Source organism: Ptychodera flava, chromosome 14 (genome assembly GCF_041260155.1).
Source record: "Ptychodera flava strain L36383 chromosome 14, AS_Pfla_20210202, whole genome shotgun sequence".
Classification (NCBI taxonomy): Eukaryota; Metazoa; Hemichordata; class Enteropneusta; family Ptychoderidae; genus Ptychodera; species Ptychodera flava.
In genome coordinates, this window is record NC_091941.1 from 39,274,878 (window position 1) to 39,302,812 (window position 27,935).

Consider the following 27,935-nt stretch of genomic DNA (forward strand, 5'->3'; position numbering starts at 1 on the left):
AGATTGCAGTATTTCCACCACCAATATACTGGTATGATATAATACAGAATATCTAGACAATATAGTTTATCTCAAACAAATGTTCTGTCACTTCCAAATATATCAAATACGTAAATGTCACTCTCCTGTGACCTACACTTTATCCTGTCGTGTAATCCTTGGTTTCTATGCTTTCTTGTTCATCATGTAACCAGTCATTTTAGAATTTTCCTACCAACACCGAGAAACAGCAACCAAATATCAATGAGCCTAGGCTATTGAGTTTGTTGATCTTAATGCTTATATAGTTCTACTAGTCCTGTTTCATAATTCAGGTCCATGACATATGTACCGACATCAGTGATTGGTTCATCTGGTAATTTAAGGTCCATTTGCGTTACGCTGATTGGTGAGACCTCATGCGTTAGGTCTCATTACTATGTATTATTCAGGTTACAGCGCCCTGATTGGTTAATGTGTAGGTCCGGTCCTCCAGTGTTCACTGCCTCATCATGCAATGTCCCACGTGCTTCCTGGTTACCGCTGAAGTAATACGTTATTGTGATGTTTACCGATCGGCCGACAGTTACAACGAAAAATGCCCGACAAACCTTTATGCGTTAAATTTCCATGTTTTTACTTATCCCTGTCCCTTTATGCATTACAGGCATGTTGGCTCGTTGTTAACAATTGTTGGTTACGTGCAAAGTTCACGCTTTTCATTTTCATTTTGATTTGACGGGGGGCATTGGCCGCATCGACAACAGTGAGGCCTGTGAATGACAAGAGGAAACAATAGAGCTTCAAGGCATTACGTAACAAAAATTACGTAACGGTTTCAGGCGTCAGTAGCTAATTTCAACCATCTACCGCAGGGAAAAGGACAAAATTTCTCCTGACAATATTTAATTCATGTATAATTCACAGTATCACATAAAATGCCATGAATAGTGAAGGAACTCAGGAACAAGGTCAAATCTAACTATATATTTTGACAAATACTCTGCATGAGTACCTTTCTTCATATAATGGGATCGAGATGCGATCATCAGTAAGTACATGGGACATTGCATAATGAGGCAGTGAACACTGGAGGACCGGACCTACACATTGACCAATCAGGAAGCTGTAAATTGAATAATACATAATGATGAGACCTAACACATGAGGTCCCTCCAATGACTGCTCCGAAAGTGGACCTTAGAGAAGCGGATTAACCAATCAGAGCATGCAGTACATGTGTGCAGGACGTGTAATGTAGGTCATTTTGAAACAGGACTACTCTACCTGTACCTGCCAGAGAAACAACATAATAAAATGTGAAAGTCATAAATATGAAACTTTTCAGGTTGATTGTGTCCACCTTAATTGCCTGTGTACAAATCAGAAGTTTTTCAAAATAGACTATCATTTCATCACAATTCCAGAGACTATTATGTAGCCGTTGCAGTTTATCTTTGGGTCAAACAATCACATGAATACGTACGTACAAAGCAAGCATTCATGCATTTCCACATCCACTCCAAAAACTTGTGTATCGTGTCTCCTTTCAATATCAATACCATTCCCTGTACAAGTTACATGTAAGTTCACCAGCAGTGCTCAACACAAGAATTTGAGCTTCTATATTTGAGCATTTTTTCTCAATTATTGTTTTAAGTATTGCTGTTTCTGATTCAAAATTGTAAAAAATGCAGACTTTTTTATCAAAGTATTTCTTTTGTCACATTTATACTTTTTTCTCCTTCTGTACCACATGCACTCAACCAGACTCACAATAAACAACACACCGACCCCACAATAACGCCAGTATTAAGAAATTCTAATCATATATCAAGTCAGACAGTAATTAAAATAAATATGCATACTTTATTAATTCATGCATCTTGGAATGAGATCTACCATCTGCCATAGATTCCATGTCATCATACAGTTCTTGTAATTCTACAGATCACCTTTATCAGGACTAATACCGGTGAATGCTGATGGTCTGAAGGATGTCAATTTCACTTTGTGCTTAACAGATTGCATCTGACATTGTGATAAAATCATTTACAGTGAACAAATTAAAATGTATTTGTTAAAACATGACTGTAAATTATGTAATGTACTATGTTGTGATACAATGACTGGTAACCAAGCAACTTATGTAGATCTTGGGTTGAGGAATGGAATATTATATATTATTGCCTGAATACATGGGTTTATGTGCCCGAGAGCAGGTGACAATTTACCCGACATGAGGAGGAAAAATAGTCATCTGCTGCGAGCGCACATAAACCCATGTATTCAGGCAATAACATATTTATTACATGCCTCTTCACAGTTAATGCGTTATGACATTTAGCAACATGCGGGGCATTTTCAAATAATTTTACCATTATCAACCAGCATCAAACAGATTTTAACAAAAATCAAAATAGAAGTGTGTGCATGGATATTTTACATCTAAGGTTAAGCGTCTACTTTGATGTCGAAAACGTCAAAGGGCTTCAATGGACCAGGTAACCATGGAAACCGGTCAGTACATCGTTAACTGGCCGCTAACTCCCCGGATGTTCCTATTCAAATCAATGCACTGATTTGCACTCACATCGAGGCATGTAATAAACACTGTTGTGTTGTGCAACGCTGATGTCGCAATTATGTCACAGTTTGGTAGAAAGGGAAATAGCAGACATAAAGCTAAGATTGTCCAGGTTCCGTATGTCCCCATATTAAATGTATATAAGGGGATGATAAAAAAACTGTGACACAATGCACCTTAATGTTTGATTGATGGAGTTTCAACCGATGGATTTTGTTTTGATGACAAAGTCTCTTGGGTGAATAACATTGCCGCCTGAAAACTGACAAATTGACAAGACAGGAAGCACAATGACAGTAGTTTCTTTGACTGTCATAGATTGAAATATTACTGAGATAGCAGATATTCAGTGACATCAAAATAACAACTACTGAGTTGTTCATATCACTGTGAAACAGTGTCCTCGGTTTTAATCTTTGGAGTATCACCACATTCTTGTTTCCATACAAACTCGGGATGATATACAGGACCAGTGTCACAGTTCTTTGAACAAGTATAGATTGCCAATGTTCCCCAATCAATGCTTGCTCCCAAACTATCAACATGCAGATAATTCAGTAGTTGAGGTAGGATCTACAATGAAAAGGAAAGGCTATGGTTAGTGTGTGCAGCATTCAACTTGTAAAGGTGATCATGATTTAAAATGTTTTTTTCTACAGAATGTCACCCTGTACATTCATGGTTAAAACTCTGTCAGAATATCAATAAACATATCATCACAGACAAAAAGCAGTAAAAAGTTTCCAGCAGTTTGAAACTCACTATGTGATTTGAAACTTACCACCCAACATAATTTTTTGTTTTATGATAAATGTACCATCAGTTCATGACTAGGAGGCAAAAGAATTTTGTGAAACGTCCTGAACCAAACCCCAGTATGATATGTTTTATTGCTAGAAATGCACCACTTTGCATGAAAGTTTATTTTAGTTTTTGCCCTGAAATGATCTTTTGATAAAATGCCTGTTTTTTTGTTACTTTTATGAAGGGTAACAATGACCTAAATCATGAAAACATGATGACACTGAATGCGTGTACGTAGCGTCCAACCAATTTATTGAAAATTGAAAATTGAAATCACCTTCAAAATGCAATTTTCATTTGAATGAAATAACAACCAATTTTTAATATTCGTTTTTGCAAACAAAATTTTTATTTTACCGATTTTTTGGTACGGTTTTCGCGGCCAATCAATTCTCAAAAATATTAAAGTGCATTTTAGCACAAAAAGCGTCATTTTAATTATTGAAATAGAATTTTATTTTCCATATTCATCTTAATTGAAAATACCATTGACAGACCATTTTAATAAAGCTTCTATTATTTGGTTATTAATGAAACATAACTCTGTTTCGCCTTGTTCATATTTTGAATCCGAAATGCAATTATCAGTGAAAACAAAATGAAATTTAATCTATTAATTCTATTTTATTTCTTAAATTTCAAAATCATGTGTTCTGGATTATCAGGAAAGTTGCTTGTTTTCAACATATTATAATTTGTATCCTAAAATGATGTTTTCATTTTCAACAAAACAAAAAAAATCATTACCAGTATCAAAATATTACCTAATCTTAAAATAAAAAATAGTACTATTTTCAAGATTCGTAAAATTTATTACGGGACATTGTACGTATTTTATGAAAAACGAAATGAAGAGAAAGGAAACTCGTTGAAATAAAATCATGTCGTACAGATTTAAGAGGAATTTGCAATTTTACTTTGGTGCGTGCGAAAATTAGAAATTGAAAATTGAAAATTGTAAGTTTCAACCTTTTTCATTTTTTTGAAAATGGTCGAAAGACGACTCATTTGAATTGCTGTTCCCGGCCCTCTACCGGCTAGTGGGTGAGCAGCATCAATGCATACGAGACTTCCAGTTTCCACAACGCATACTTGTTCCCGCGCTCACTGCATGTGCTGCGGAAGACTGGCCACCGAAGACGATATAAAGGGAATTGAGGGCAACTCTAAACATTGGCCCTACGAGTATGGCGAGAGTGTCCGGCTTTGGCTACGCCGCCTCCCACGGCGTAGCCAAAGCCAGACACTCTCGCCATACTCGTAGGACTACTCCACACATCGGCTCTACCAAGATTGTTTAGTATTACGATGTGGTGAATGAAAGGATCATTGCATTTATTTTGTGTGGAATACATGGCGAGACACCGGTGAATCGGGGTAAGCCTAATTCACGTGCCACGTGCCGCGAGCCAGAAGTATAGGTGAATTTTCACTCCAATTTAATTCATTGATTCATTTTCATGAACAAATCAACATTCGGGCTTCAACGCCGCCTTCTAAATGCATGAACTGGGGACCAGCGAATGACCAGCGTGCATATGCAGAAAGGGACTCAAGAGAAATTATAGGGAGGGAGGCCAGTAGTTTTCAAAATCACACTGCACGTAAATTTGTAACATTAAAAATTGATCAATCAAAATTCCGTACTTTGATTTTGTAGACCGTATGTTAAGGTTGCTATATTGCAAATATCTAGGTCCTATGGTGTCTATCGAACTGTGACTGGTATGGGCGTAAGCCTATTGACAGTATCAATAAAAACGTTGCAAACAGGTTTATTTTGTGGACAAGTCCACCATCCTGCCAACTTGTATCAATCAAAATGTTACCAAAACGCTGTATTTCGCAGGCGTGCAAGTAAACCACAGTCCCACCACAACACATAAGCTGTGGGCAGGCCTACCATGAACGCGATAGGCATACTCGTGTCAGGCCAGGTCAAAATTGATTTTCGAAACACGATACAGTCTTGGCCAGTCTTGGTGTCCTAATCACGGGCAAAAGACGACTCTCAATTTATACCTCCATGCGTAAACAAATGTATTTCCAGTAAACCACTGTGACGCTTACCAGAGACTCTGCATGTAGAGGTGTCGAAATTGGTCAAACTCTAAAGACTTTATTCCATCTAATCAATTTCAATCCCCGACTTATGTAAGTTTGGCGCAACAAAGGTAGTGTTGAGATGGGTATTGTGGTGTTGCCTCAATATACTACGGGCATGTATAAACTAACGCAATTCCTAGATTCCGTATACTCTTTTTAATTAGGCCCTCCCTCCCTACAATTTCTCACGAGTCCCTGGCACGCGGCACGTGAATTTGACCCTAGTCATGTAATCTGGGTTCCCGGTAAACCGGTTTGTTGATTGAGTGATTCGTCTTAACGGTGTTTCGGAACCAAAACTGGGGTTCCTTCATCAGTCGCTCTCTTGTTTTGTATCCCCTCCGCTTGGTTGTGTGATGAAGTCATCTTCGTCCTCGAGGAGGAGAAGCCAAATTCGTTATTGAGAGAGTTCAGAGAGTTAGCCACTCTATTGACTGACTATAGTGAGCGATCCGGTGTGTGGTGTCATATTGTAATTAATATGACCCAGCATCGACCGGAGTTTCTAGACGCTTATAAGGATTTTTGTTTTAGGGCATATTTTGAGCGTTGCTAGTGCTCGTTATGTTAACAGTAGCCCCCCCCCCCCCTATATGTTGTACTAATCATTGGTCATTGTTTGGCGTGTGGCGCGGCGTCGCTTAATTTCATGTATTTCACAAAATCTGCGCACTGATCTCTCGCTTAATCCTGACAGATTATGATCAGGAAACAAGTCTTTCAAAGTACATGCTATCTCGCGGTGTGTTTTACCTTCAAAAACAACCATTTGCCGCATAAACTCTTCAGAGACTAAGGAAGACAACTCCATTTTAATTTACTGCAGTTCTTGCGTTGACGGAGCCGAAAATCTCGCACGCATCGCTGCTCGCCCACTGGCCGGTAGAGGGCCAGGAACAGCAAAGAAATTGAAATAACATGTAAGTCGTTTTTCGACCATTTTCAAAAAAATGAAAATGGTTGAAACTTACCATTTTCAATTTTCAATTTTCGCAAGTAACAAAATGAACAGCGAATTCATTTTAAATTAGTTGTACATGATTTAGTATTAACAAGTTTCGATTCTCATCATTTTTGTTCTCCTTCAAATGTCAAAATTATCCTATATTTTATATTTTACAAAATCGGAAGAAATACCATTTTTGTTATGTTAAGATAGAATAAAGTTGAAGACTTGAAGTTATTTTTATGCTTTGTTGAGAATGGCAACATCATTTTTAAAAAATGAATTAAATTCAAAATATGAAACAAGGAACGTTCAATAAAAGTAAACCCGAACTTGTGTCTTCAAATCTTATGAATGAAATACAATTAATTGATTAAAGCTTAATTTGTGTTTACTGAAAATTGCTTTTCGGATTCAAAATATAAAGAAGGCGAAACAGAATTATGTTTCATTAATAATGAAATAGCAGAAGCTTTATTTAAAACGGGCCGTCAATCGTTTTTTTTTAACGAAGATAAAAATGAAAAATAATTTTCGATTTGAAACATTTCCAATGTTGTTTTCTATGCCAAAAGGCTGTTAATATTTTTGGGAATTGATTGGCCGCGAAAACCGTACCAAAAAATCGGTAAAATAAAATTTTGTTTGCAAAAACGAATATTAAAAATTGGTTGTTATTTCATTCAAATGAAAATTGCATTTTGAAGGTGATTTCAATTTTCAATTTTCAATAAATTGGTTGGACGCTACGTACACGCATGACACTGTACTCTGATGGCAGGACTTGTCATACAATGATTATGAATACCTCAAAGTATTATCAAAATGAACTTCATATACATGTAATTGCTTGCTTGGAAATATACCTTGCTACGTAATCTATAGCTGGGATGAATGAATCAAAAATAAACAGGCCAATGTTGAATCATATTTACATTATTAATATCATACTTATAGAGTTGAACGAAACTTTACGATGATCAAACTCAGTCTCCTGAAATAACTGCTGTAAGCCTCATATTAGCAGTGTTTCTGAGGTGGTCTTTTAACTTTTGTTGTGTCCATGTGACTAACATTAAAGAGAAGCAAGAGTTAAAGCCTTACTTGGAATTCAAAAATCCTTGGTGCCCCACACTGACACAAAGGAATATCATTACTTTTTGGGATGTGTTTACTTGATATCCACAGTGGTTCACCACCTCTGTCATACCGCAATATCTGCAAGACAAAATGAATTAGCAGATATTGATTGCACTTCCTCATACGCAACTGATAAAGAATCATTGTAACCTCTTCATATTTTCATCAAAAAAAACTAAGTCCAACTTTAGTTACAATATTTAAGTTAAATACTGGTGTTCTTCCACATCCAGAAACAGTGACTTGCCAATGAAACAATGATAGTTGTGATTACATGCTCTAGATCTATTCAGTAATTAAATATATCCAACACAGAGGTAGCGTATCAACACATAGGTAGTCTTCCCACCTGCTCTGGTTCATGATTGATTCTCTCCCTGAACTTTTTAAACTGTACATCTTCTTCATGTAGAGCCATCTTTTCCAAGTCTTCCTGTGTCATGTCTTCATTCCTCAGCATTGATTTCCCTTGTTCAGATTTCATGAATTCTGAATAATCTCTCATCTTGTCTTCTTCACTTTTGTCTGTTTCTTCTGCTGTGTTTAATTCTTCTGTTTCTATGACTACCTCATATTCTGGGAACAGTACGTTTTTGTATTCAGGTGTTCTTCCTGTGGTTGAAGAATTGCTGAAATTAGTCATTTATCCTCAATTTCCCCCCAAATTTTTCTCGGCAGGATTAGAATACAAATCATTATTAAAAATCCACAGAAATATTGTTCAGCTAATACACTTATTGTGAAGCGCCTATAGGCAAGAAAATCCCACTTGACAAATTGGCACAAATTCATACAGATGTTTCTTACTGTATATTTCATTGGAGTCACAAATCTTAAATATTACTTGAAGACTAGTTAATTTGCATGATTATCACATCACTTGACAACCAATTTCTTGAATATTTTCAGCTTTGATTTCAACCATACAACTGTGACTTTATAATTATGACGATCATTAAAGTACTGAATTTCCTTGAATAAAGGAGCCTAGATTCCATCATATTTTGGTGCTGCTGCTGCCTGACATTGAATGAACCACTTTTTCAGTATATGATATGTCTTACCAAGGTCCTATGGTGTAGGCAGACCAGTTTTTATGAACTGTATGAACAGTTTCATTTTTAGATGGTAGATGTATTTAAAATGTGGAGAGTGTAGTTGTCAATTTACCAGTTTCAAACAAAAAACCCTGTAATTTGCAATTTAGTGATGATTCCGATGATTCTTTATTCCCAATGCTGCCAGACAATATTACTTGCCCATGTGCTGAATCAGTAAAATGTGGTATTGTGCAAAATCTTTATGTATTTTCACCTATTTGGTTGGGTATGTTATGCCAGGTTTTGTCAGTGAAAATTATATTTACAGTTACATAAGTATTCATGGGCCTTCAAATATTCAATGTATGGGACCTGTTATGCCTTTTTTACTAGTTCTATATGGAATTCTCTTACATTAGATGGAATTGGTTATTGTTGTAAAAACACAAAAAAATGAACAAAATTCCCGAAATAGGGTGTCACATTGTTCATCATGTAGCAATTTACAGCAATATCAGTAATACTTGAAAGTTCTCAGTGAAAAGAATTCGGAACCGAAATTCGGAACTATGCCTGACCTTATTTCGATCCATTTGATTTCTCGGGTGCGTAAGCTAATCACACTGATCGTTATACACCCCATGGAGGTTTTTTCACATCCATGTACACCATGGTACAATATTCGCGAGCGTAGCTCTATGGTGAGGCGGTCGGTGAGTTTTTGATTTTTGGGACCTCACTCACCAGTAGCGCTACAATACAGATGATGAAATTTTTGTCATCTTAAAAGGGGGGTCATCAATTTTTTGGTACAATGGGTAGGGGGGGTTCACTCATTTTGACTGATGCGCAGGAAGAATTTGCAGGCCCACCCGGCCATAATAACTGAACGCTCCCTTACCCAGCTCACGCCTTTGAAAAATGTGCAACGCACACAAACTTTATTACAAAACACACAGTTGCGGATAAAACATTTTCCAAAGTACCTTCATCTTTACCACAACTGAATTTATGCCCTTCTTTCCAATCAATCATTTGATGGTTACGACTGCAGTAGTTCGTTTCGTGGCATTTACCACACCTCTTGGGTCCCAGACATCCACACACTTCACACATGCGCTGTTCGAAATCGACAGGATTGACTGGTTTGCTGTCTTCGCTCTCTGTGGGAGGATGATAGCTGTAATAATCGTTTTTTCGGGGTAACTGACTCCTAAAAGCGGCAAACGGTAAGTTGCTGTTTGGTTTATAGCATTCGGCACTGCGACAGCAGAACACGAAAACTGTCCTGTGAAAACAAGTTTTCAGTTCATTGATAGGTGCATAGATTTGGAGAAGAAATGTGTACGGATTCTTGCAACAGCTACATTGTAGAGATTCTGGCAACGGTAGATTTTTAAGATGCAGCCATGACGGTTTTCCACCGAACTTACATGGGAAATATTTACTGTTCAAGCGCCAACCGTGAGTTTTTTCGGCAAAACCGAGCTCAACATCACTCTTACTGGACGCAGCCATTTTTGTTTGAAGGTCCGCAATATCTTTCCTCCGGAGAAACTAGGCGTTTATTGGATAAAATGAGTCACGTTACTGCTAATGACCCAGTGCCTTCTTGAGTGCTGCACATAGGAAAACATAGTACTCACTAGGAAGAGACAACCACCACTGGTCATCATGGAAAAACTAAGTAGTCCCGACTGGAGACTTGGAACAGGTGACTTAATACAACAGGTAAGTTCAACCTCAATGTCTCCGAATAGATTGCATAAAAATCCGTACGTAATAGCACATTCAGTGTCGACTGAGGAGCTCGAAATACTGGCACTGTTAGAAAAACGTAACTCTACGACCCTGTGATTCACACTCACAGGGCCGTACATAGACCGAGCCGAGTGACTGTGATCCACTTAAGTTGATTATCGTAACTTTCGATTACATCAGATTGTCAGCTCTAGACTTCTGTTAAATCTAAACTTCAATACGAATTGGCTCTAGTATGCAAAGGATCCACCCCATTTGCCTTTTTCAGAGATACATAGGTCGATCATTAAGCATATTATGATTATGAATTATGATGATCATGATCAGCTTTTGCTACTTTTCTGCACTGCAATACTTAGAAAATAACAGATAGGGTCAGACAAGAATTGATATAATCGTCTACAGCATGTCCTATATATGGTGCACTATATAGCCTGTTACATGTTTGTAAAACCCTTTGGTTTTCCTCACTCTTCCAATCGACTATTTGCCATACAACAAGAGTTCAAGAGCAATATAACCTAATATATGGGCCAAACAATGAAGGTAGAGTTTATGGCCGTGATATCAGTCTTGATCATTCTTTTCTACTGCCAATATGGCCTTGTAGTGGAGATCTGATGAGTGAGATTATGAGAGTGAAGGAAATAGGTTTTCACATCTATACAATGAGGACTGCAAGGGGAGTTTGCCACTTTCCCTTTGTATTAATGCCATATACCGGTACCAAAATATCTTACCATGGAGGTAAACCTCTGTAACTGGACACATTGCAGAGTATTATACCCTGGTAATATGTCAAGGCTAGCCTGACCCATGCAGTAAGTTTTGAATTATTGCTTTGCAGAAAAGAAGTGTAACCCTGATGATATACTAAAATGATTAATAATATTTCATATTCAATGATATGCTAAATTAACCTATGTGATATGCCTTTTGCATAAGATTATATATATTAATAGGAGCTGCATTTGCACAGTTGCAATTTCCAAACATGCTCGCCACATTGACTCCAGTTGTTGGTTTTTTGCCACTATCAGATAGCAGTATTAGCATGGTTGAACAAAGAAGAGGATGGCGAAAGATTCTACAAGGCTGTTACTACCTGCAGAGTAGCTTCTGAGTTATGGCATAGACTCACTGGTGAAGACAAAATGGAGGCACTCAGGGTAAGGCAACACTCTTATTTTCATTTTTAAAACCATTAATACTGTGAACATGTACAATGGACTCTCTAGTTAGTCCTCCACAGTCTTGCTAAACAAGGCCCAAGGCCAATACTTAGCAAAACCAGGCTACACCAGCTCACTCAGTCGGCTACCCTGAACTTAACTTGTCAAGAGAGTGACCCATCGTGTAGCCAAGGAGGAGCTGTTAGGTATCATACAGACATATTCAGGAGTGATTTTATCTTCTATGGGGCTCCTGGATAAACTATTGAGTTAACCAAGTAGCCAGTAGATTGTCCTGGGTACGTCCAATGCATTCAAACTACGGTTTTGTTCCTTCTGTTTTAAATGTTTCAAATTACCTTATTGAATATTGTTTTGAAGAAGGCAATTGAGATGATGCACCAAAGTGCTATAACTATGATAATGGACCTAAACTAAAATCTACATCAGAGTCAATATGCCATTTGAAAAAAATAATTATTGTAAAAGATGTATTTTCATTCAGATGATGATATTCAGCAGATAGAGCTTGCACATTTTTACTGTTCATACAAAATGTCTAAGGAAAACTAAGATTGTAGATAAGTCTTCAAGGAGGTTAACCAAGTCATATTATTCTTGAATTCCTCAGTTGTTTATACTAAATTAAATCAAACTTTTGGGGTTTTTTCTAGAGTTTTTTCTTCATCAAACATTTTAGTGGTAACGTAACTTTGTAAACATACTGTACTTGATTTTACAGGCAGAAGCAATTTTAGGAATTACTAACTACATCAAGGACCATCCTAATGCCTCAAAAGAACAAATCAGCAAGGAAGTGGAAAAACATATCCTGATATTTGCAGCTAAGGTTGAAGCTTTGTAGAGACTATCAGAAAAGTCAAACAAGCTATCATTGTTGTTTGTAATTGTCATGACTACTTGATGTGACATTTGTTTTAGTCACATACTTTAGATTGTGATCATTGCAATGATGAGACTGTCTTTGTAGTAAGCTGAGTAAGTTGTCATGACTATTGGTTGATGAATTTCAGAAATGATATTAGTTTCTCTGAAGAATCCTCCTTTTCAAGCAAACTCATGATTTGAGAGTTTTTATAAATTATCATAAAAGAACAGAAGCATGTTTGAGCATGCAGCTGTTTATCATAAAGTATTACTACATTCTCTCTCACAGTAGAAAGTGATGTCATAATAAAATATGTATTTGTTATCTTTCATAGCCTAACTTTTTTATTTACTTGTCATTGAAGAGGCTCCCAACAAATTGTAATAAGGAGGTAAGATTTACTTGCAAGCCTGTTACAAGTTTTAATTATCTTTCGTATTGTCCTTTTTTCAATCACTATTTGAATAATTATGCATAAGTTTCTGTGAAACTGTGACACTTACTTGAAAACATTCTGGATGAACTTTTTGTAATCTTCTGTACAGTTTGTGTATGTTCTTCATGCATTTCTGATAATGAGAACAGTATCTCAGTAGAGGAAAAATCAGTCATTGCTGTATCTTGGGTTACAATCAACGGAATTGGATACACTTGCTACTCTCATAATTTTACTGTAGTAAAATAATTTAACTCTTGAAGAGGCCATCAGATATGATTTCTTTAGAAGTTCTGATAGTAATAGAAGTGTTTAAGATCATTTCTCATTGCATTGTGTATTTGTTGTTGTCACTTGATATGATTGGTCTTTGTTGCCTTTGGTGATACACTTGACAAACGTTGTTTGCCAGTCTATTCAGTGCAGAAATTGCCTATAATAAATCCAGTAATCTTTATTTGTCACAATCACTGTCAGGTCATTTTTGTAAAATAGTAGAGCATAACTTGGTTGACTTGACCTGTAATTTAACAGATTGGACCATTTTAAGAGCCCCCAAAGTGTACAGAAAAATGAGGACTTTATCCCCTTATCTTGCAAAGACATACATAAACTGGTAGCATGTGGAACAAGTGATGTTCTTGGTACAATGATCTTTAAGCTGATTTGCAGTGTGATGTTCTTGGTGCATTGAGTTGATCTGCATTGACTTGTAGTTGAAGAGAGTCGACAAGAATCAATCAAGTTTGCATAATTTTGTGTCAGTGAGGGTGTTCAAATGTTGATGACATCTATGTCTCATTGTGGTATAGACTGGAAGATCCGTCACTCAAGGGCGCCCTCTACACTAGAGGGGGGAGCCTAGAGAGCACCCTTAAGTGACCGATCTTTCAGTTGTTTTTGTGGTAGTGATGTTGCAAGAATTTACCACAGCATAACTCTTTAATGACCATTTAGGGAGACCGTTGTATCATATTTTGCTAGGTGTATGCCTTTTGCTTTTACTGAAAGAGTCATGTAATACTCAGAATGAGGCCACCATGTGTATGTTCATTTGTATTATATTTATTGTCAGCAAATATTCTCCATGCACTTTAATGTGATTTTGTATCATTAGTCTACTTCATCAGTGTGCAATGCAATGTACAATACTGTAGATGTTATGGTGTAAATAAACATGGCTGTATTATGACAGTTGTAATGTCACATATCCCATCCCTGTTTTTCTCTTTATATACAGTGTTAGTGTATTTCAAAATTTGATACTGGATGGGTATTGTTCCTATCACTCACTAATTAAGACTTATCTAGCGTCTATTGCTGTGTGCATGATACTACTCGCATGATTCCTATGTACTGTTTTCAGAGTTGCTGGAATGATAAGATTTTACTCTTACAGATATGGTCAGCTGATTTTCAACCAATGAAACCATTGATATGATGAAATTAGACACATGTTCATTGTCTTGTGTATGGTAGCCAGCATGTAGATATCTTATCATTGCAAATTTCAGTTCCGACACACAATCAACAAGGGTTAGTGACTGCACACACACATGAATGTATTTAGTCTCATAGTACATACCGCAGTTGGCAGGAAGTAATCAAATGTGTATTTACAATTTCAAAGTAATCTGACATGTTTTCAAGTATATAATAATATATGAACGTTGCTGTGATTGATGGTCAAAATTTTCAAAAAACATCCCCAATATTTCTCAATTTGACACTATCGTTTCCATGCAGAGCAATAGTAATATCTATCATAATTATCGACTGACGAAATATTGTCTTGGTATGTTGATCTTTACATGAACTTTACTCAGAGCGCTATTTTTTACAACTGGTCTTTCGTGTTTTGTTTTTAGCTACTATATACTATAGTCTATAGAAGCTATTGGGATGGGTATCCGTCCGTCGTCAGTCTGTATGTATGTATGTATGTATGTATGTATGTCCGTTTGTGAGGCGTCCGTCCACTCAAATATCTTGAGAACCGCAGTACTTACTGATTTGATATTTGTTGTGTAGATGAAAAATATGATTTTGAGAAACCATTTTTTTTAATTTTTTGATATTGTTGAAAATAGGCAAATTAATGCCAAAAAAGGTGTTTTTGGTAAAAAATCTTCTTCTTAATAACCGCTGGTCAGACAGCTTTGTTATTTGGTATGCAGGTCCCTAGGGATAACCCAACTTAGATTTGTTCAAATTGTGATGAAATATGCAAATGTGTATTTTCCAGGAATTTTTTTTTGTCATTTTTGGTCAAAGTTTGACTTACATTGTATGTAATTCTTGTACTGTATAACCCTATCAATTCACCCAGAAAAAAATAATTGATATGATTTTAGATAATTGAATTAATTAGGAAATCATCAAAGCCAAAATAATTTTAGTGTGGAATTATCAGAAAGTTCAACTTTTTTTGACAGTTCATAGTGAAATGCTTACCATCTTTGAGGATTAAAACATGTAAAAGGCATCTTATTTCCTGAATCCCAACTTTGATATATTCTGAACCACCATTTATGTTATCTAAAAGAAATTGCTCATAATAGTTTGTCATGATAGGGTGGTCAAATAAATAGAGGTAGAGAAAGTTCTAATTTCCATTTATGGTTGACTTGGTACTTTTTGTGGAAAAAAATAGAGTGGTCAATTAAAAGAGTGGTCAAAGTGATAGGGTTTTTATGGTAAATCTGGGCTGTAAGATTCCTCATCTGCTATTTATAGCACTTATGCAATCTGTGTAAACAGTGCAATGAAAGTGTAACATGATTCCTTATAATGCTTTTGATGACCTTGAACTTCTTAAGTTTCAAACATTTGTCTCTTCAGTGTGCTTTCTCTGAGTACGCACAGTCTCAACTTATTTAACAGAACTTACTTACAATTTTAATTTGAAAGTTAAAATGTGCTTGGTTAGTAGGATGAAAATACTGATATTAAAAGATAACCAGCTCAAGATTCTTTATAACCTGACAGATATGCTGTTTTTTATGACGTAAATCTTGATTTAAGCAAGTCTTGTTTACTCTAATTAGAATGTAATTAACTCTCGTTTATTTGCTATTATAGACTAATATAGTCTGATGAAATATGCAAATCTGTATTTTTACAGAATTTTTTTCCATTTTTGGTCAGGCCATCCTGAAATGAGCTATCAAAGATATCCACCTTCTTCATCAATACATGTGTCACAAAAGGTTATTCTCTACATAACACAGCAGAGCTCTGTCAACTGTTGAGTCGCTTGTTTTTTCAAAACCGCTGGTCAGACAGCTTTAATATTTGGTTTACATGTCCCTAGGATGACCTTAGTGAGATCATTTCATACACTCAGGAAATACTTAATTTTGTATCCATGTCTATAGTAGCTTCAGGGACTTTGGCCCTATGTTTATTGTACTAGTGCAAGTAATTTAATCACAAATAACTGGCTTTTCAAAAGACAACGAAAATACTGGCAAAATGCAAATAGTACCAATACTCATCATTGCAGCATAAAAATCTCTAAAATCATCATAGAAAAATCGCATTCTATTTTTATTTGTATTGTTAATGACATTTACATCACCAACACCATCATGCCAACATCATTCAGTGGACGGCTGAATTTAACACTATTCGAGTTGCTCTTTGCATTTCAACAACGGAAACTACGCTTAGAGTTTCAGAAATGCATTTCAGCATTCTTATTTCGAAGATCATGTGTAAACTGCTGAAAAGGTGCAGACTGCATTTATGTGCACTAAAAACGCAGCCCTATACAGTGAGAAAGATGGCAGCCAAGGCAACGCTTTATAATTACAGAAACACAATGTCGGCAAATTTCAGTCGTTAGCTCCGATACAAAGCAAAAAAGAGTTGTCAACCAGAGTAAAACGACTCAGGTATGAAAAAAAAGTTTTTCGGTGGTTTTTCGACACTCCATAGACAACAGTAAAAAATAATGGAAGCTCTGAAATAAACGAACTTACAAAGATGCCTTTGTTTGTTTTCTATCAAATGTTACGAGCATTGAAACTTGCATAGTAGGGTCACCGTATACTTAATAAATCAAAATGAAAACGTATAACGTTTCATCACGACATTCTCAATTTATTATTGATTATCCATTTCTGTTTTGGATTATTCTCGTCGCATTTCAGCATTTGAATTCTAAAGCGTCCCGTGTCCAACTCTAAGCACATCTTCTTGTCTTCCAGATATATCCATCTTTTTTCCTGCAAGATGAAACAATAACAAAGCTATTTAGTTACTGTTGATGTTCTGATAATAGACGTGGACATGTACTACGATGTCAAGAACTGAGCGTTCTGTGATTCGGAACCACATGACAAAGGAAAAACAATCTCAGAAACGAATTTCTCGATTTGTGCGATTTTTTCTTTTTTTGAACTATAGGCCCTAAATGGTTGGTTCGTACCTTTAGTTAACTATTTATCTCCTTTATTAAAGACCATAAACGAATGAACAACCTTTAAAATAGTTATTTTTGAAATTTACTTGTTTCCTAAAAAGTTAAACATACCTTGTCAAAATTCCAAGTGTACTTTGTATGCCCATCACAACGACGCAATTTGATTTCCTGGTGAATCTCATACAAACACATTTCGTTTACTCTGAATTCACGATCAGCTGTTATTCGGAAGAGTTGATTTCCACCCTGACCATGACATCCAGAGACACCAACACGACCACCTTCCCTGCTTCCCATTGTGTCCACGCACAGACTACGAACCTCGGATTTTATCTGTGAACGTGAGAGAAACATCAGAGAAATACAAAGTATTCAGCAATAGGCCGCACGAACATTGCAATTTCAAGTGGACTTCTCTGACTTGAGACGTTTTACATGTAAGCCTGTGGACCCGGAGAGTTTCAACATCCTGTATCGCTCTTAATTTCTCTTTTTGACGTTACATGAAACTGTATTTAAAAGTTATTAATGTAGCTGAAACAGCCTAGTAGACCAGTCAGTAAAATACACGACATAATTGTTTTATGACATGGAAACACGAAATTGCCATCCGATAGATCAATATCGCAAGAAGACTTTGACTTTGTTTCCGTAGCAACCGGTGATCCAACAAGTTGCAATATTTCTAGCTCAACTCAAAAAAGAGAAACCGGCAGCGATACGAATGATTCGATTGACGCGAAAAACGACGATGTCACTTTTTGTTAAAATATCTATGACTCTTACTTCACCCCATCCAAGATTAGCTCCTGGGAATGGATACGTATCCAGCAGATCTGGTGCTACCTCAGTCATAAACCAGTGGAAATTTTTACACTTGTGTTTTTCCTTGAATTCCAACTGTGCACTGATGTCGCCGTATGTTAAAAGCTGGGATTCTGGTTTACTCCTGTAAAAGTACTCCTTGTAATCATCCATCCACACTTCGACTACACGTCTGTAATTCTACGAGTCAAGAAAATGATTTAGAGATATTTCTCATGAACAATATGTGCCAGACGTCATTTGAATGGACACGTTATCAACTGCGATATGATGCCGAAATTACTATCCCCCAAACTTGTAGGAGATGCTATTATTATTCGACTGACCATGACGAACTTGAATGTGCTTGAACGCTCGTGTGGAATTGCACAAATTACAGGGGACTGATGTTATTTATTCGATTCATATTCAATAAAATGCATTGCAGGTATGGTTAAACATTACGTCATATATTTAAAACTTACCCTAATTGACCATTGTGTCATGGTAGCGTTTGGAGCTCGATAGGGCACTTTACCAAGTATTCGGTACACATGACCAACTCTTGAACAGGGAACCCATAGCATAGACCCGCCACATTGCCAAATCTGGTGTGAAAAATGAAAATCGTGAGACATTCCCTTCGGATTATTTGCAGTGTCCCATTATCTATATGTCAACTGAAAGTTGGGAGTTTCAATCAAAGTGAAAACTGCAACGAAACATTGTTGACAGAGAAAACCTTACGAGACGCGTAATAATCATGTTTTATTTCATTTCACAGCGAGACTCTAGAACAATGTTATCCCAAGTTTACGACATCAACGGCTCTCGATTATACTTTTTAAGAATGAAATGACATCCCTTAAACCATAAACGCGGCGGAGAATTACATGTACCTTGAAAGATAGTTCGAAATTTTCTCCTCCCCAGACTTCAAGTCCAGGATCATAGGCACCGAGTTCAAAGAAGTAGTCCCTTGCCATCGCAAACAAACCGCCGGCCATTGCTGGAGACCTGTATTCAACAATGGAAATCAATTACTACATGCTGATTAGAAGCAATAAGGGAAAGTATCCCACTTTCAGTTACAGTAACATTTAAAAACAAAGATGAAAAGAAGAAAGTTTAGAAACTCGTCCTGCAATATTTCTTCTATGGATGGAAAATCTCGAGTTCTAAAATTAGTAATGCGGTCAATCCAGCTCTATACCTCAATGAAATTACGTTGCGGATAAATACAGCGGTTTAAAACTAAGCAGAAAAGGTCGCAAAACTTAGGGAGCGTTCAGTTGTTATGGCCGGGGGTGGGCCGGCAAATTCTTCCTGCGCATCAGTCAAAATAAGTGACCCCCTACCTATTGCACCAAAAATTGCTGACTCCCCCTCTTAAGATGAAAAAAATTTCATGACCCTCCCCCCAATAGCTTGAGTATTAAGCTGCACACACAAACACCTCGGGGGATACAATCCCAAAAAAACTAGATTCTAAGATTTTTTTAAATGACTCTCCTTACAAACTCACAAGGTGTTAATGTTCAAATTTCCCCTTCTGATTTGCTATAATGTTGAAATTACCCCTCAAAGGGATTGGACAGAAGTTACAGGTGGTTCGCAATATTTTTGCGCAAGCTTGTGTGTACAAAATTTGATATTTGGACTTAATTGATAATCAGCTGTTGATAATGTTGATTCACTATACAAGGTAGTGTATGAGAAAACTGTGTAATACTTTTTCAATACAAAACTATACCTATGCATTATAGATATTTGATGATTGACATAAATGTACTTAATTGGACTAGGGTTGTTACAACAGGTATGTGGACAAAAAATTTGACTTAGAATTTCACCAAAAATGTCTATCCATTATACATGGAAGTCTATGATAAAATTTTGAATATTTTTTCAATGAAAAACTTGCTATACTTGTGCATATACAGACGTTGAATAATTTACATAATGGTACTTTATTAGAATATGATGGTAAAAGGTGCATATCATGTGTACAAGAAATCTGATTTTGGAATTTCACTGAAAATGTTCGTCCACTATACATTGGAATCTTTGAGGAAACCGAATAATTTTTTTCCAATACAAAAATAGGTAAACCTGTGTATTTATGTATTCTTGATTATTAATATTAATGTACTTGATTAGACTTGGGTGGTAACAAATGGATGTGTTCGCCAGAAATTTGATTTTGGAATTTCACCGAAATGTAGATTCACTGTACATGGGAGTCTATGAGGAAACTATGAATAATTTTTTTCCAGTTCAAAAATAGGTAAATCTGTGTATTTATGTACTCCCGATTATTAATATTAATGTACTCGATTAGACTAGGGTGGTTACAAATGGATATGTGTGCAAGAAATTGGATTCTAGAATTTCACCGAAATGTTGATTCGCTATACATGGTAGTCTATGTGGAAACTATGAATAATTTTTTTCCAATACAAAACTCTAAATCTGTGTATTTATAGACATTTGATAATTCGTTTTAAAGTACTTAGTTAAACTAGCATGGTTAAAGGTTGATATGTGTGCAAGAAATTGGATCTTGGAATTTCAACGAAATTCTGATTCACTTTACATTGGAGACTATGAGAAAACTATGAATAATGTTTTTACAATGCTATACTAAATTAACTTGTGCTTTTATAGATGTTGATAATTGATACAAATGTACTTGATTCAAATAGGGTATTTGAAAGTTCAGATGTTAACAACAATAATGATATTGGAATTTCACCTAAAAGTATTATTTAACTTTTCATGGTACTAGTAGTATACAGGTAACTGTTAAACAATTTCCCCGACAAAACTTGTTATATCTCTAATATGTAAGAAATAGGAATTGTTCATTGCCCTCGGTGAGCTCAATTTACAATAAGACAAGCCTCAGAGTTGCCAAGTAAAGATGTGACAGATAATTATACTTTTTGTTCAGATTTATAGTTACGTGACTTCAGAGAATGAAATCATGCAGCGAATCATTTCATCCCCAAGAATATTTCTGAACACTGAAACTGCTTTTTGACGGGACGGATACTTTTGAAAATTAAGTGACTCCCTCTGAGCTGTTTAAAAAATACATGCCCCCCTTTGCAGTTTCCAAATTTAAGGTGACCCCCCTGGATTTTGCCGGCCCACCCCGGCCGTAATAACTGAACGCTCCCTTACGACAAAATAATTTAAAATTGAAATTGTGGTCAGGTAAGTGCAATGAGAAGAAAAGTCAGAAATAACGATCTATCGCCTATAGAGTACCTGTGGATCTATCGCCTATAGAGTTTACCTGTGGATCTATCGCCTATAGAGTTTACCCGTGGATCTATCGCCTATAGAGTTTACCTGTGCATCTATCGCCTATAGAGTTTACCTGTGGATCTATCGCCATAGAGTTTACCTGTAGGGCTCACTTGAACGAGACCTTCGTCGTTTCTCTGCGTCATTCATCGGTAAATGTTTCCAGTACAAACTCCAATCAAAGCCTCCTCTTGAAAGTTCACCAGATCCCTGTGGCCGCATGGAATAGTCCATGTTATCGATAACGTCGACAAGTGGTACCGTCACGACAGTCCTATATAAGATTATTGAAAATGTGGATAAGTCAAACAGACAAACAATCAAATGACTTAACGATAAATAGAACAAAAGTTTGACTTAAATTGTATTATTGCGCTCTACTTCCGTCATGGTAAGACTGGTTACATTACGGTGCACTTATTACGGCGGAAAAAGCAATCACTTTAGAAAACGTAATCATGGTTGCTCGCCTTTGCTTTTTCTACATCAATCTACGCCAATCACATGATTTAAAGAGGGGGCGGGGGTCGTTGGCCATGAGTGCGACTTTCTTGTTTACAAACAGTATATTTCATGCATGATATCTACATCACGTCAACATAGCTGCAACATTGAAATTTTTACGATATTCATTGTTAACAACGTGTTTTAACTTTCACCAATCGCATTGTACCCTAGATACAGTGTTTACATCGGTCGTAGGGGTCCCTGGCAACCTTTAAACAGGGTCGGACAACCCCCCTCCCTTTAAACTCTCTTACCTATTGTTTGCAATTGGTGTCAGCAATGGTGGAAGCCAGTTGTTTCCAACTTCACAATGTGCATCCAACCATACCAACACATCGGCCGTGGCATGCATAGCACCGACTGTACGCGTACGTATCAATCCTTCCCGTTTACGGTTCCGAACTAGTCTAAGTTTACCAAGAAACCGAGGCTTTGTTATGTATTCTTCTAACTGCTTTTGTAAATGTTCTGTGCAAAGAAAGTTTAGAATAACGAAACCCGATAAGCAAGCAACACTCTTAAATTTGGATTTTTCGAGAGATAGTCAGTGAGTATGACTTTCAAATTTTGACAAATTGTCCGAGGTTGCATTCAATCATATCGCAGAATGGTAATTTCATCATGTGGAAGAGGAAGCTTGCACTTCGATTGTAACGAGTAATCTTTCAAAAGTGCCTGATGCAATGAAATTAAGTCAGACAGCAGCGTGGTGGCGAACCGCCTTTCTGGCAATTTGTATGTTTAGTGTTTGTAGAAATTCACCATAATAACAGTAGTAAGCTTAAAGATAGCTTGAATTACTAGTGTTTGGTGAATTGTTAAAATACGTCACCTTTATTACTAAAATCGTCGACCAAGATGACTTCATGTAGAAGCCTAGGTGGTGTTCTGTTGAAAACACTGTGTACTGTCCTAAGTAGGGTTGACCAACCCTCGTTATGAAAAACTAAAATCACACCAACCGACGGCAATGAATTGGGATAGTGCCAATATCTACATCTGTTGAAAAAATAAACACAGATAAAGGTTATGTATGAGTAAAAAACATGTAATAATTATAGTAAGAAGTCGTTAATTTGCCTTCTTGAATTCAATATTTACTCATTGATTGCAGGTGTCAAACAACATTTTGTTCCGATGTATCTTGAACGAATGATGCCGGTACGTGGGTGAGGCAAAATCATAATGGCTTCCGCATTTCTAATATTCGAGCACCGCAATCATTGGCGTTGTCTTCACGGGACAACGTCGTTTGACATTGCTTTTGAAATGTTTTGACTGCTTAGCTGTCGATTGACATGTTAAAACATGCTGAAAAAGTGGTCGGCAGGCAACGCATATTACCCACTTCAGATAGAGTGGATGAAGAAAACGATAGTATAGCCTTCAGATAGAGTGGATGAAGAAAACGATAGTATAGCCTTACAGAAATAGTCACCTTTTGTTCCAACGAGCTAAAAACCTCAACGAGCAGTACAGCTAGGTACGGTCCCTCCACAAAGGAGGGACCGTGAGCTAGGTTACACCTGACACTTATCACATCATGCACATATGCACCATACTTTGACTTCATTGCTGCATCGTTTTTATTAAAAGAAAGCATTTAATTTTCTTGACATGCACATTACAACGACCTTGTCCTCTCGTGGTTCTTCCAGACAACTTTGATACCCTGCGTGCCGGGACGGTGTTGATTCTATAAAACACTGTATGAAAGTCCGATTGAAACAAACTGGAAAGACTTACTCATCAACCCTCATCAACTTCAAGACAACTTTGATACCCTGCGTGCCGGGACGGTGTTGGTTCTATAAAACACTGTATGAATTTTCAAAGTTCGAAACTAGAACGACTTACTCATCGACCCGTAAATCACGAATGCCTCTGTCCAGGGATATTTTATTGCTGACGTATTGATTAAATCCGTATTCATTTATAAGTCTATCAATATCTTTTTGTTCTTGGGCAGTTGTCTTCACCGGCTCGGCATATTCACCCGGGCCAACTCTATTCTTTTCTTCTGATGGTTGGTCTTCATAGTTACCGATTATCCCTCTCTTGAACTGTGCAGGCTGTTTGACTGTTCCCGGTTTCGGATTTTTTATGTCATCCCAGACATTCTCCTGGTCAACTTTGTTAAGGTCCTGCGATGTAAAAAAATAAAACTTATGTATTTAATGATGGCAGCGGAGTGTGTTCGGAGATTCAAACGCAAAACTGTAGCATGGGCAATTATTGTTTACGAAGATGACGATATCAATGATAGTGTTTTCTAATCCTACTTTTTCAGTTCTCATAATTTTTCATCACAGGCGCGATAGCGTCCCCTTGAGCTGTCGAATATTCCCAGTCTTTGATGTATAAATACCCCAGTCTGGCTGAAGTCCGGAACACTATCAGCTGTATATCTCTCCGTCTTCAAATGTCGATTGATCATGAACAGATCAGAAATTCGTGTGAACCTGACATAAAAATATCGAGACGTCTGACATCTTTGAGTAGGTGCGTCCGTCCAATATCTCCATGGTGTATCTAACGAGATGGATGCTTGGTAGGGCAGAGAACCGTAAACAAGTTGTCCCCTCTCTCCCATAGCTAGATATATCAATAGAATATAAGTTGGTTTATTCTAATAAACCACTTATATATATATATAATACATATCCATGGATAGAGTGGTTTGGGTCAACGACTTCAATCCTATGCGACCTGACGTCAGACAACTAGCCAAAAGACACCATAAAATCCTGCAGCTCTCTGAAAGAATGTCTATGGTTTCCCCTACACCTCCCCTCATTTCGGACAGAGTTTGTGCCAATCTTGGCCAGTTGATTGTAAGACACAGATTACAACAACACAACAACACAACAACAACAACAGAATAAATGGAGCTCACGGCCATGTAATGATACTAGATGCAGAGTAATGTGCTCACAGATGGTCACCACGGACAGCATAACAAGTCATAGCAACGGTAAACTTTCAAAATAAAGGGACAGTACAACTGTAATACTGAAAATGCCATTTATTGTGTATTTTGTGATATTTGCTTATGTCAGTATGTTGGCCAAACTAAAAACAAAATAAGGTACAGAATGGCCGGTCACAGAAGCATGATAAAATGTAAAAACAATGATCTCGATAATCCAGCACTATTTGTAAGTCAGCATTTTAACCTTCCCAACCATTCAGTAAAGAATATGAAAGTCATTATCTTGGAAACGGTTCATAACAGTGATCACAATGGTAAAAATTCTAGGGACATTGTTGAAACAAAGTGGATATTTTTACTTAACACCATGTATCCAAAGGGACTCAATAGAGAGTCACCCATTCCTGCTATAGTGTAGCTTTTTATTCAATCATTGACTTTCGGGTATTTTTCACCCTCCCTGTCAGTTTGACTACATACGGGTGATACCTTTATTTTTATCACATTTTTTATCACATTTGTTTTTCAACACATTTACATCTTTAAGTCTTGACATTGAATTTTACCCTGTATTTTTACCACTTTTTTATTTTGATGGTGATCATTATTATTTAAAACTTTTACATCTTTTTTAGAATATTGACATTGAATTTTACCCTGTACTTTTACTAGTTTTTTATTTTGATGGTGAAATTTTCACTTCAGTAGAGTTCTATTTTCTCCTGGCTTAAATATTTCAGTACCGGTTGGTTTTCCTACAGCTGTCTCTCCACTTTCTAAGACATTGTTGGTTCATTTGTATTGTACACCGTATTGCACATTTCTTACGTCTGCATGTGATGTACATCGCATTAATATATGCAAATCAGCTTGTAGGTGTCAATCACCCAATGCATTTCAACCTCTGCTCTGGTTGGTTCAGTGTCATTTCCATCTTGACAGTCAACAAGTGAGTACAGTCTTGCGTTGTTCCACAACTCTTTGTGTAGTATAGATCCTCGTGTTGAGTCCGAGGTCCAGTTACCAGTAAAGTACTTTTTTTAGAGTTTCGCTTTTCGAGTTCGTTTCAATTTTTTAGCTTCCTGTATTTTCTTTCACATGCTTATAGTCTGTTATCCGTTTATTTCAGTTTTTAACCCTGATGAAGTGGGATTAAGCCCACGAAACGTCGGACAATAAAATTTAGTTTGTAGTGAAGAACACTGTGTCCTAGAGTTGGTGCTGCTTGACCTATCCTGTCAATATATATACACACACACATATATATATATATATATATATATATATATATATATATATATATATATATATATATATATATATATATATATAATGCTTTTGTCATTTGAACATTAGTGTTTGGTATGTGACAAAGTACTGTGGCAATTAGAGCATTGTCTTTCAAAGTGTGGCCAGGTATTCTAAAGTGAGGAACAGCGTAGGGAGATCTGTCTGATTTGTTTGTTTTAATATTTGAGCGATGTCCATCGAGGCGTTTATGAAATGGTTGTGTAGTTTTACCAATGTATTGAATACCACAAGTTTTGCAAGTAAGAGCGTATATATATATATATATATATATATATATATATATATATATATAATATCAATAGATTGATCTGCTGTCTTTGTAGATAGTCTTCAGATAAAGCAATTTCCCAACAGTGCAACAATCTCGAACTCAGTGTTGAGCTTCAGCACGGTCCCGGCTTCAGGCACCCATGGTGATAATAAACTATTACCGTCTAAACGGCAACTAAACGCCACAACATATCCCAAACCCGTTCGATCGACCTCTCAAGTCATAGCTACAACAGAACGTGCAAATATCGGTACACTTATCTTTTTGCCATATTCACAAGATAATGGATGACTAGATAACTTCCCATCCCAGATTTTTTTTAGTCTATTCACGGTCCCTCCACCGTGGAGGGACCGTGGTTTATTCAATGTCGACAGCGACCTTACGTCGACAGTAGCCGAAAAAGTCCGTCAGAGATGTCAGAAAGTTCAAATCTTACTTACAAATGTGGGAGAATGAGGGAAATAAAACGACTAAAATGTCACTCAAATAATGAGGGCTTGTCAAGCAAAAACCAAAGGCTGTGCATCTTCTTAGCCTTTTTTACATTTGATCAAACTTTCAACGAAAAGCTAACACATTGTAAAGAAGAAATGCCAACAAGATAATAGTGTTACAACAATGTGATATCGCACTCGTAGACTGTAAATAAAGACGTAATCCTTCGAAGGCATTATCGAACACCAGCGACCCTAATCCGCACCGACAAAATGTGGCACATATATGTGCGTGTGCAGAGCACGACAATTGCGTAGAAAGTGACTTTTCTTAACAGGATTCAACTCGAACCTTCAGCCTTTGCAGGACTATAGCACTACCTGGAAAATGAACTCATAAAAGCAACATGCCTTTTACTATATAATAGTGAACGCTGCAGAATATGTGAACCCTGGCGATATCGTATACCCTCTTATCATCAGGATACAGCTTGGTGATCTTCTTTGTTTGTTTATGCATTGCTAAATGGTTTAATGTATAGGTCGAGATCGACTGTGGGTCGGTTGGCTACTACTGATCAACAATAGGGTTTTCTTTTTGTGCCTTTTGATTACAACGATACGTGAGAGATTGTAACCACACTGCATAAAATGTATAGTGCACATAAGCATGTGCGTGTACAACAGAACATTAATGTCTCCCGTGAACTATTCATAAAGCCTGAATATATCTTAATGTTTTCATGGCATGTGTGTCGCCATTTTGAATACGTTTAGGCATACAGCTTAATGCTTACCTGGCCGTGATTTCTTTCATACCTGTGACCAGTTTCCTCCGGTGTCACGTCGTTAACAAGAAGCAGACTTCTAAGCATGAAGAACACGCAAAGGATCAGCGTCACTGTTACGATGAACTTCCGGGGTTTAAAACGCACCATCGTATATTCATGCTGTTTACGTGCATAAAGCACGCCGCATCGGTGTGTATACTCATCAACCAGACAACACGGAAGCGACCCACCCCTATTCATATGCAAATACACTGCACGTGTCATAATGCTTACATCAGTGCCAT

General features: G+C 36.9%; 3 protein-coding genes and 1 long non-coding RNA gene across 4 annotated transcripts; 2 read left to right on the forward strand and 2 right to left on the reverse strand.

The window, feature by feature from the left end:
* Positions 1-1,828: 1,828 nt before the first annotated feature.
* On the reverse strand, positions 1,829-10,137 carry LOC139150448 (programmed cell death protein 2-like). Its single transcript, XM_070722824.1, has 4 exons — positions 9,589-10,137; positions 7,912-8,174; positions 7,527-7,640; positions 1,829-3,139 (listed from the first exon to the last, which is right to left on the reverse strand). The coding sequence occupies exons 1-4, from the start codon at positions 10,118-10,120 to the stop codon at positions 2,951-2,953; spliced, it is 1,098 nt and encodes a 365-aa protein (XP_070578925.1). The 5' UTR covers positions 10,121-10,137; the 3' UTR covers positions 1,829-2,950.
* Positions 9,730-14,070, forward strand: LOC139150451 (uncharacterized). Its single transcript, XM_070722828.1, has 4 exons — positions 9,730-9,831; positions 10,133-10,333; positions 11,404-11,532; positions 12,278-14,070. The coding sequence occupies exons 2-4, from the start codon at positions 10,277-10,279 to the stop codon at positions 12,398-12,400; spliced, it is 309 nt and encodes a 102-aa protein (XP_070578929.1). The 5' UTR covers positions 9,730-9,831; positions 10,133-10,276; the 3' UTR covers positions 12,401-14,070.
* A 2,162-nt stretch (positions 14,071-16,232) lies between these two features.
* Positions 16,233-27,888, reverse strand: LOC139150446 (N-acetylgalactosaminyltransferase 7-like). The gene is made up of 10 exons (XM_070722823.1): positions 27,658-27,888; positions 23,767-24,053; positions 22,742-22,908; positions 22,164-22,377; positions 21,503-21,676; positions 18,990-19,107; positions 18,576-18,698; positions 18,073-18,291; positions 17,398-17,619; positions 16,233-17,089 (listed from the first exon to the last, which is right to left on the reverse strand). Exons 1-10 carry the CDS (start codon positions 27,796-27,798, stop codon positions 16,949-16,951), a joined length of 1,806 nt encoding a protein of 601 aa, XP_070578924.1. The 5' UTR covers positions 27,799-27,888; the 3' UTR covers positions 16,233-16,948.
* On the forward strand, positions 25,409-26,041 carry LOC139150725 (uncharacterized). Its single transcript, XR_011556270.1, has 2 exons — positions 25,409-25,790; positions 25,971-26,041. It is a non-coding gene; the product is annotated as an uncharacterized lncRNA (long non-coding RNA).
* Positions 27,889-27,935: the final 47 nt, after the last annotated feature.

Excerpts from the sequence above, each read along its gene's own strand:
- LOC139150448 (XM_070722824.1), bottom strand. The coding sequence starts at position 10,120 with ATGGCTGCGTCCAGTAAGAGTGATGTTGAGCTCGGTTTTGCCGAAAAA. Across the intron at positions 8,175-9,588 it reads CAGTTGTGGTAAAGATGAAG|GAAGAACACCTGAATACAAA; the intron begins GTACTTTGGAAA and ends CTTCAACCACAG. Across the intron at positions 7,641-7,911 it reads TCAATCATGAACCAGAGCAG|ATATTGCGGTATGACAGAGG; the intron begins GTGGGAAGACTA and ends TTTGTCTTGCAG.
- LOC139150451 (XM_070722828.1), top strand. The coding sequence starts at position 10,277 with ATGGAAAAACTAAGTAGTCCCGACTGGAGACTTGGAACAGGTGACTTA. Across the intron at positions 10,334-11,403 it reads CAGGTGACTTAATACAACAG|ATAGCAGTATTAGCATGGTT; the intron begins GTAAGTTCAACC and ends TGCCACTATCAG. Across the intron at positions 11,533-12,277 it reads ACAAAATGGAGGCACTCAGG|GCAGAAGCAATTTTAGGAAT; the intron begins GTAAGGCAACAC and ends TTGATTTTACAG.
- LOC139150446 (XM_070722823.1), bottom strand. The coding sequence starts at position 27,798 with ATGGTGCGTTTTAAACCCCGGAAGTTCATCGTAACAGTGACGCTGATC. Across the intron at positions 21,677-22,163 it reads ACACCAATTGCAAACAATAG|GACTGTCGTGACGGTACCAC; the intron begins GTAAGAGAGTTT and ends AATCTTATATAG. Across the intron at positions 17,620-18,072 it reads CTAATCTTGGATGGGGTGAA|ATAAAATCCGAGGTTCGTAG; the intron begins GTAAGAGTCATA and ends TCACGTTCACAG.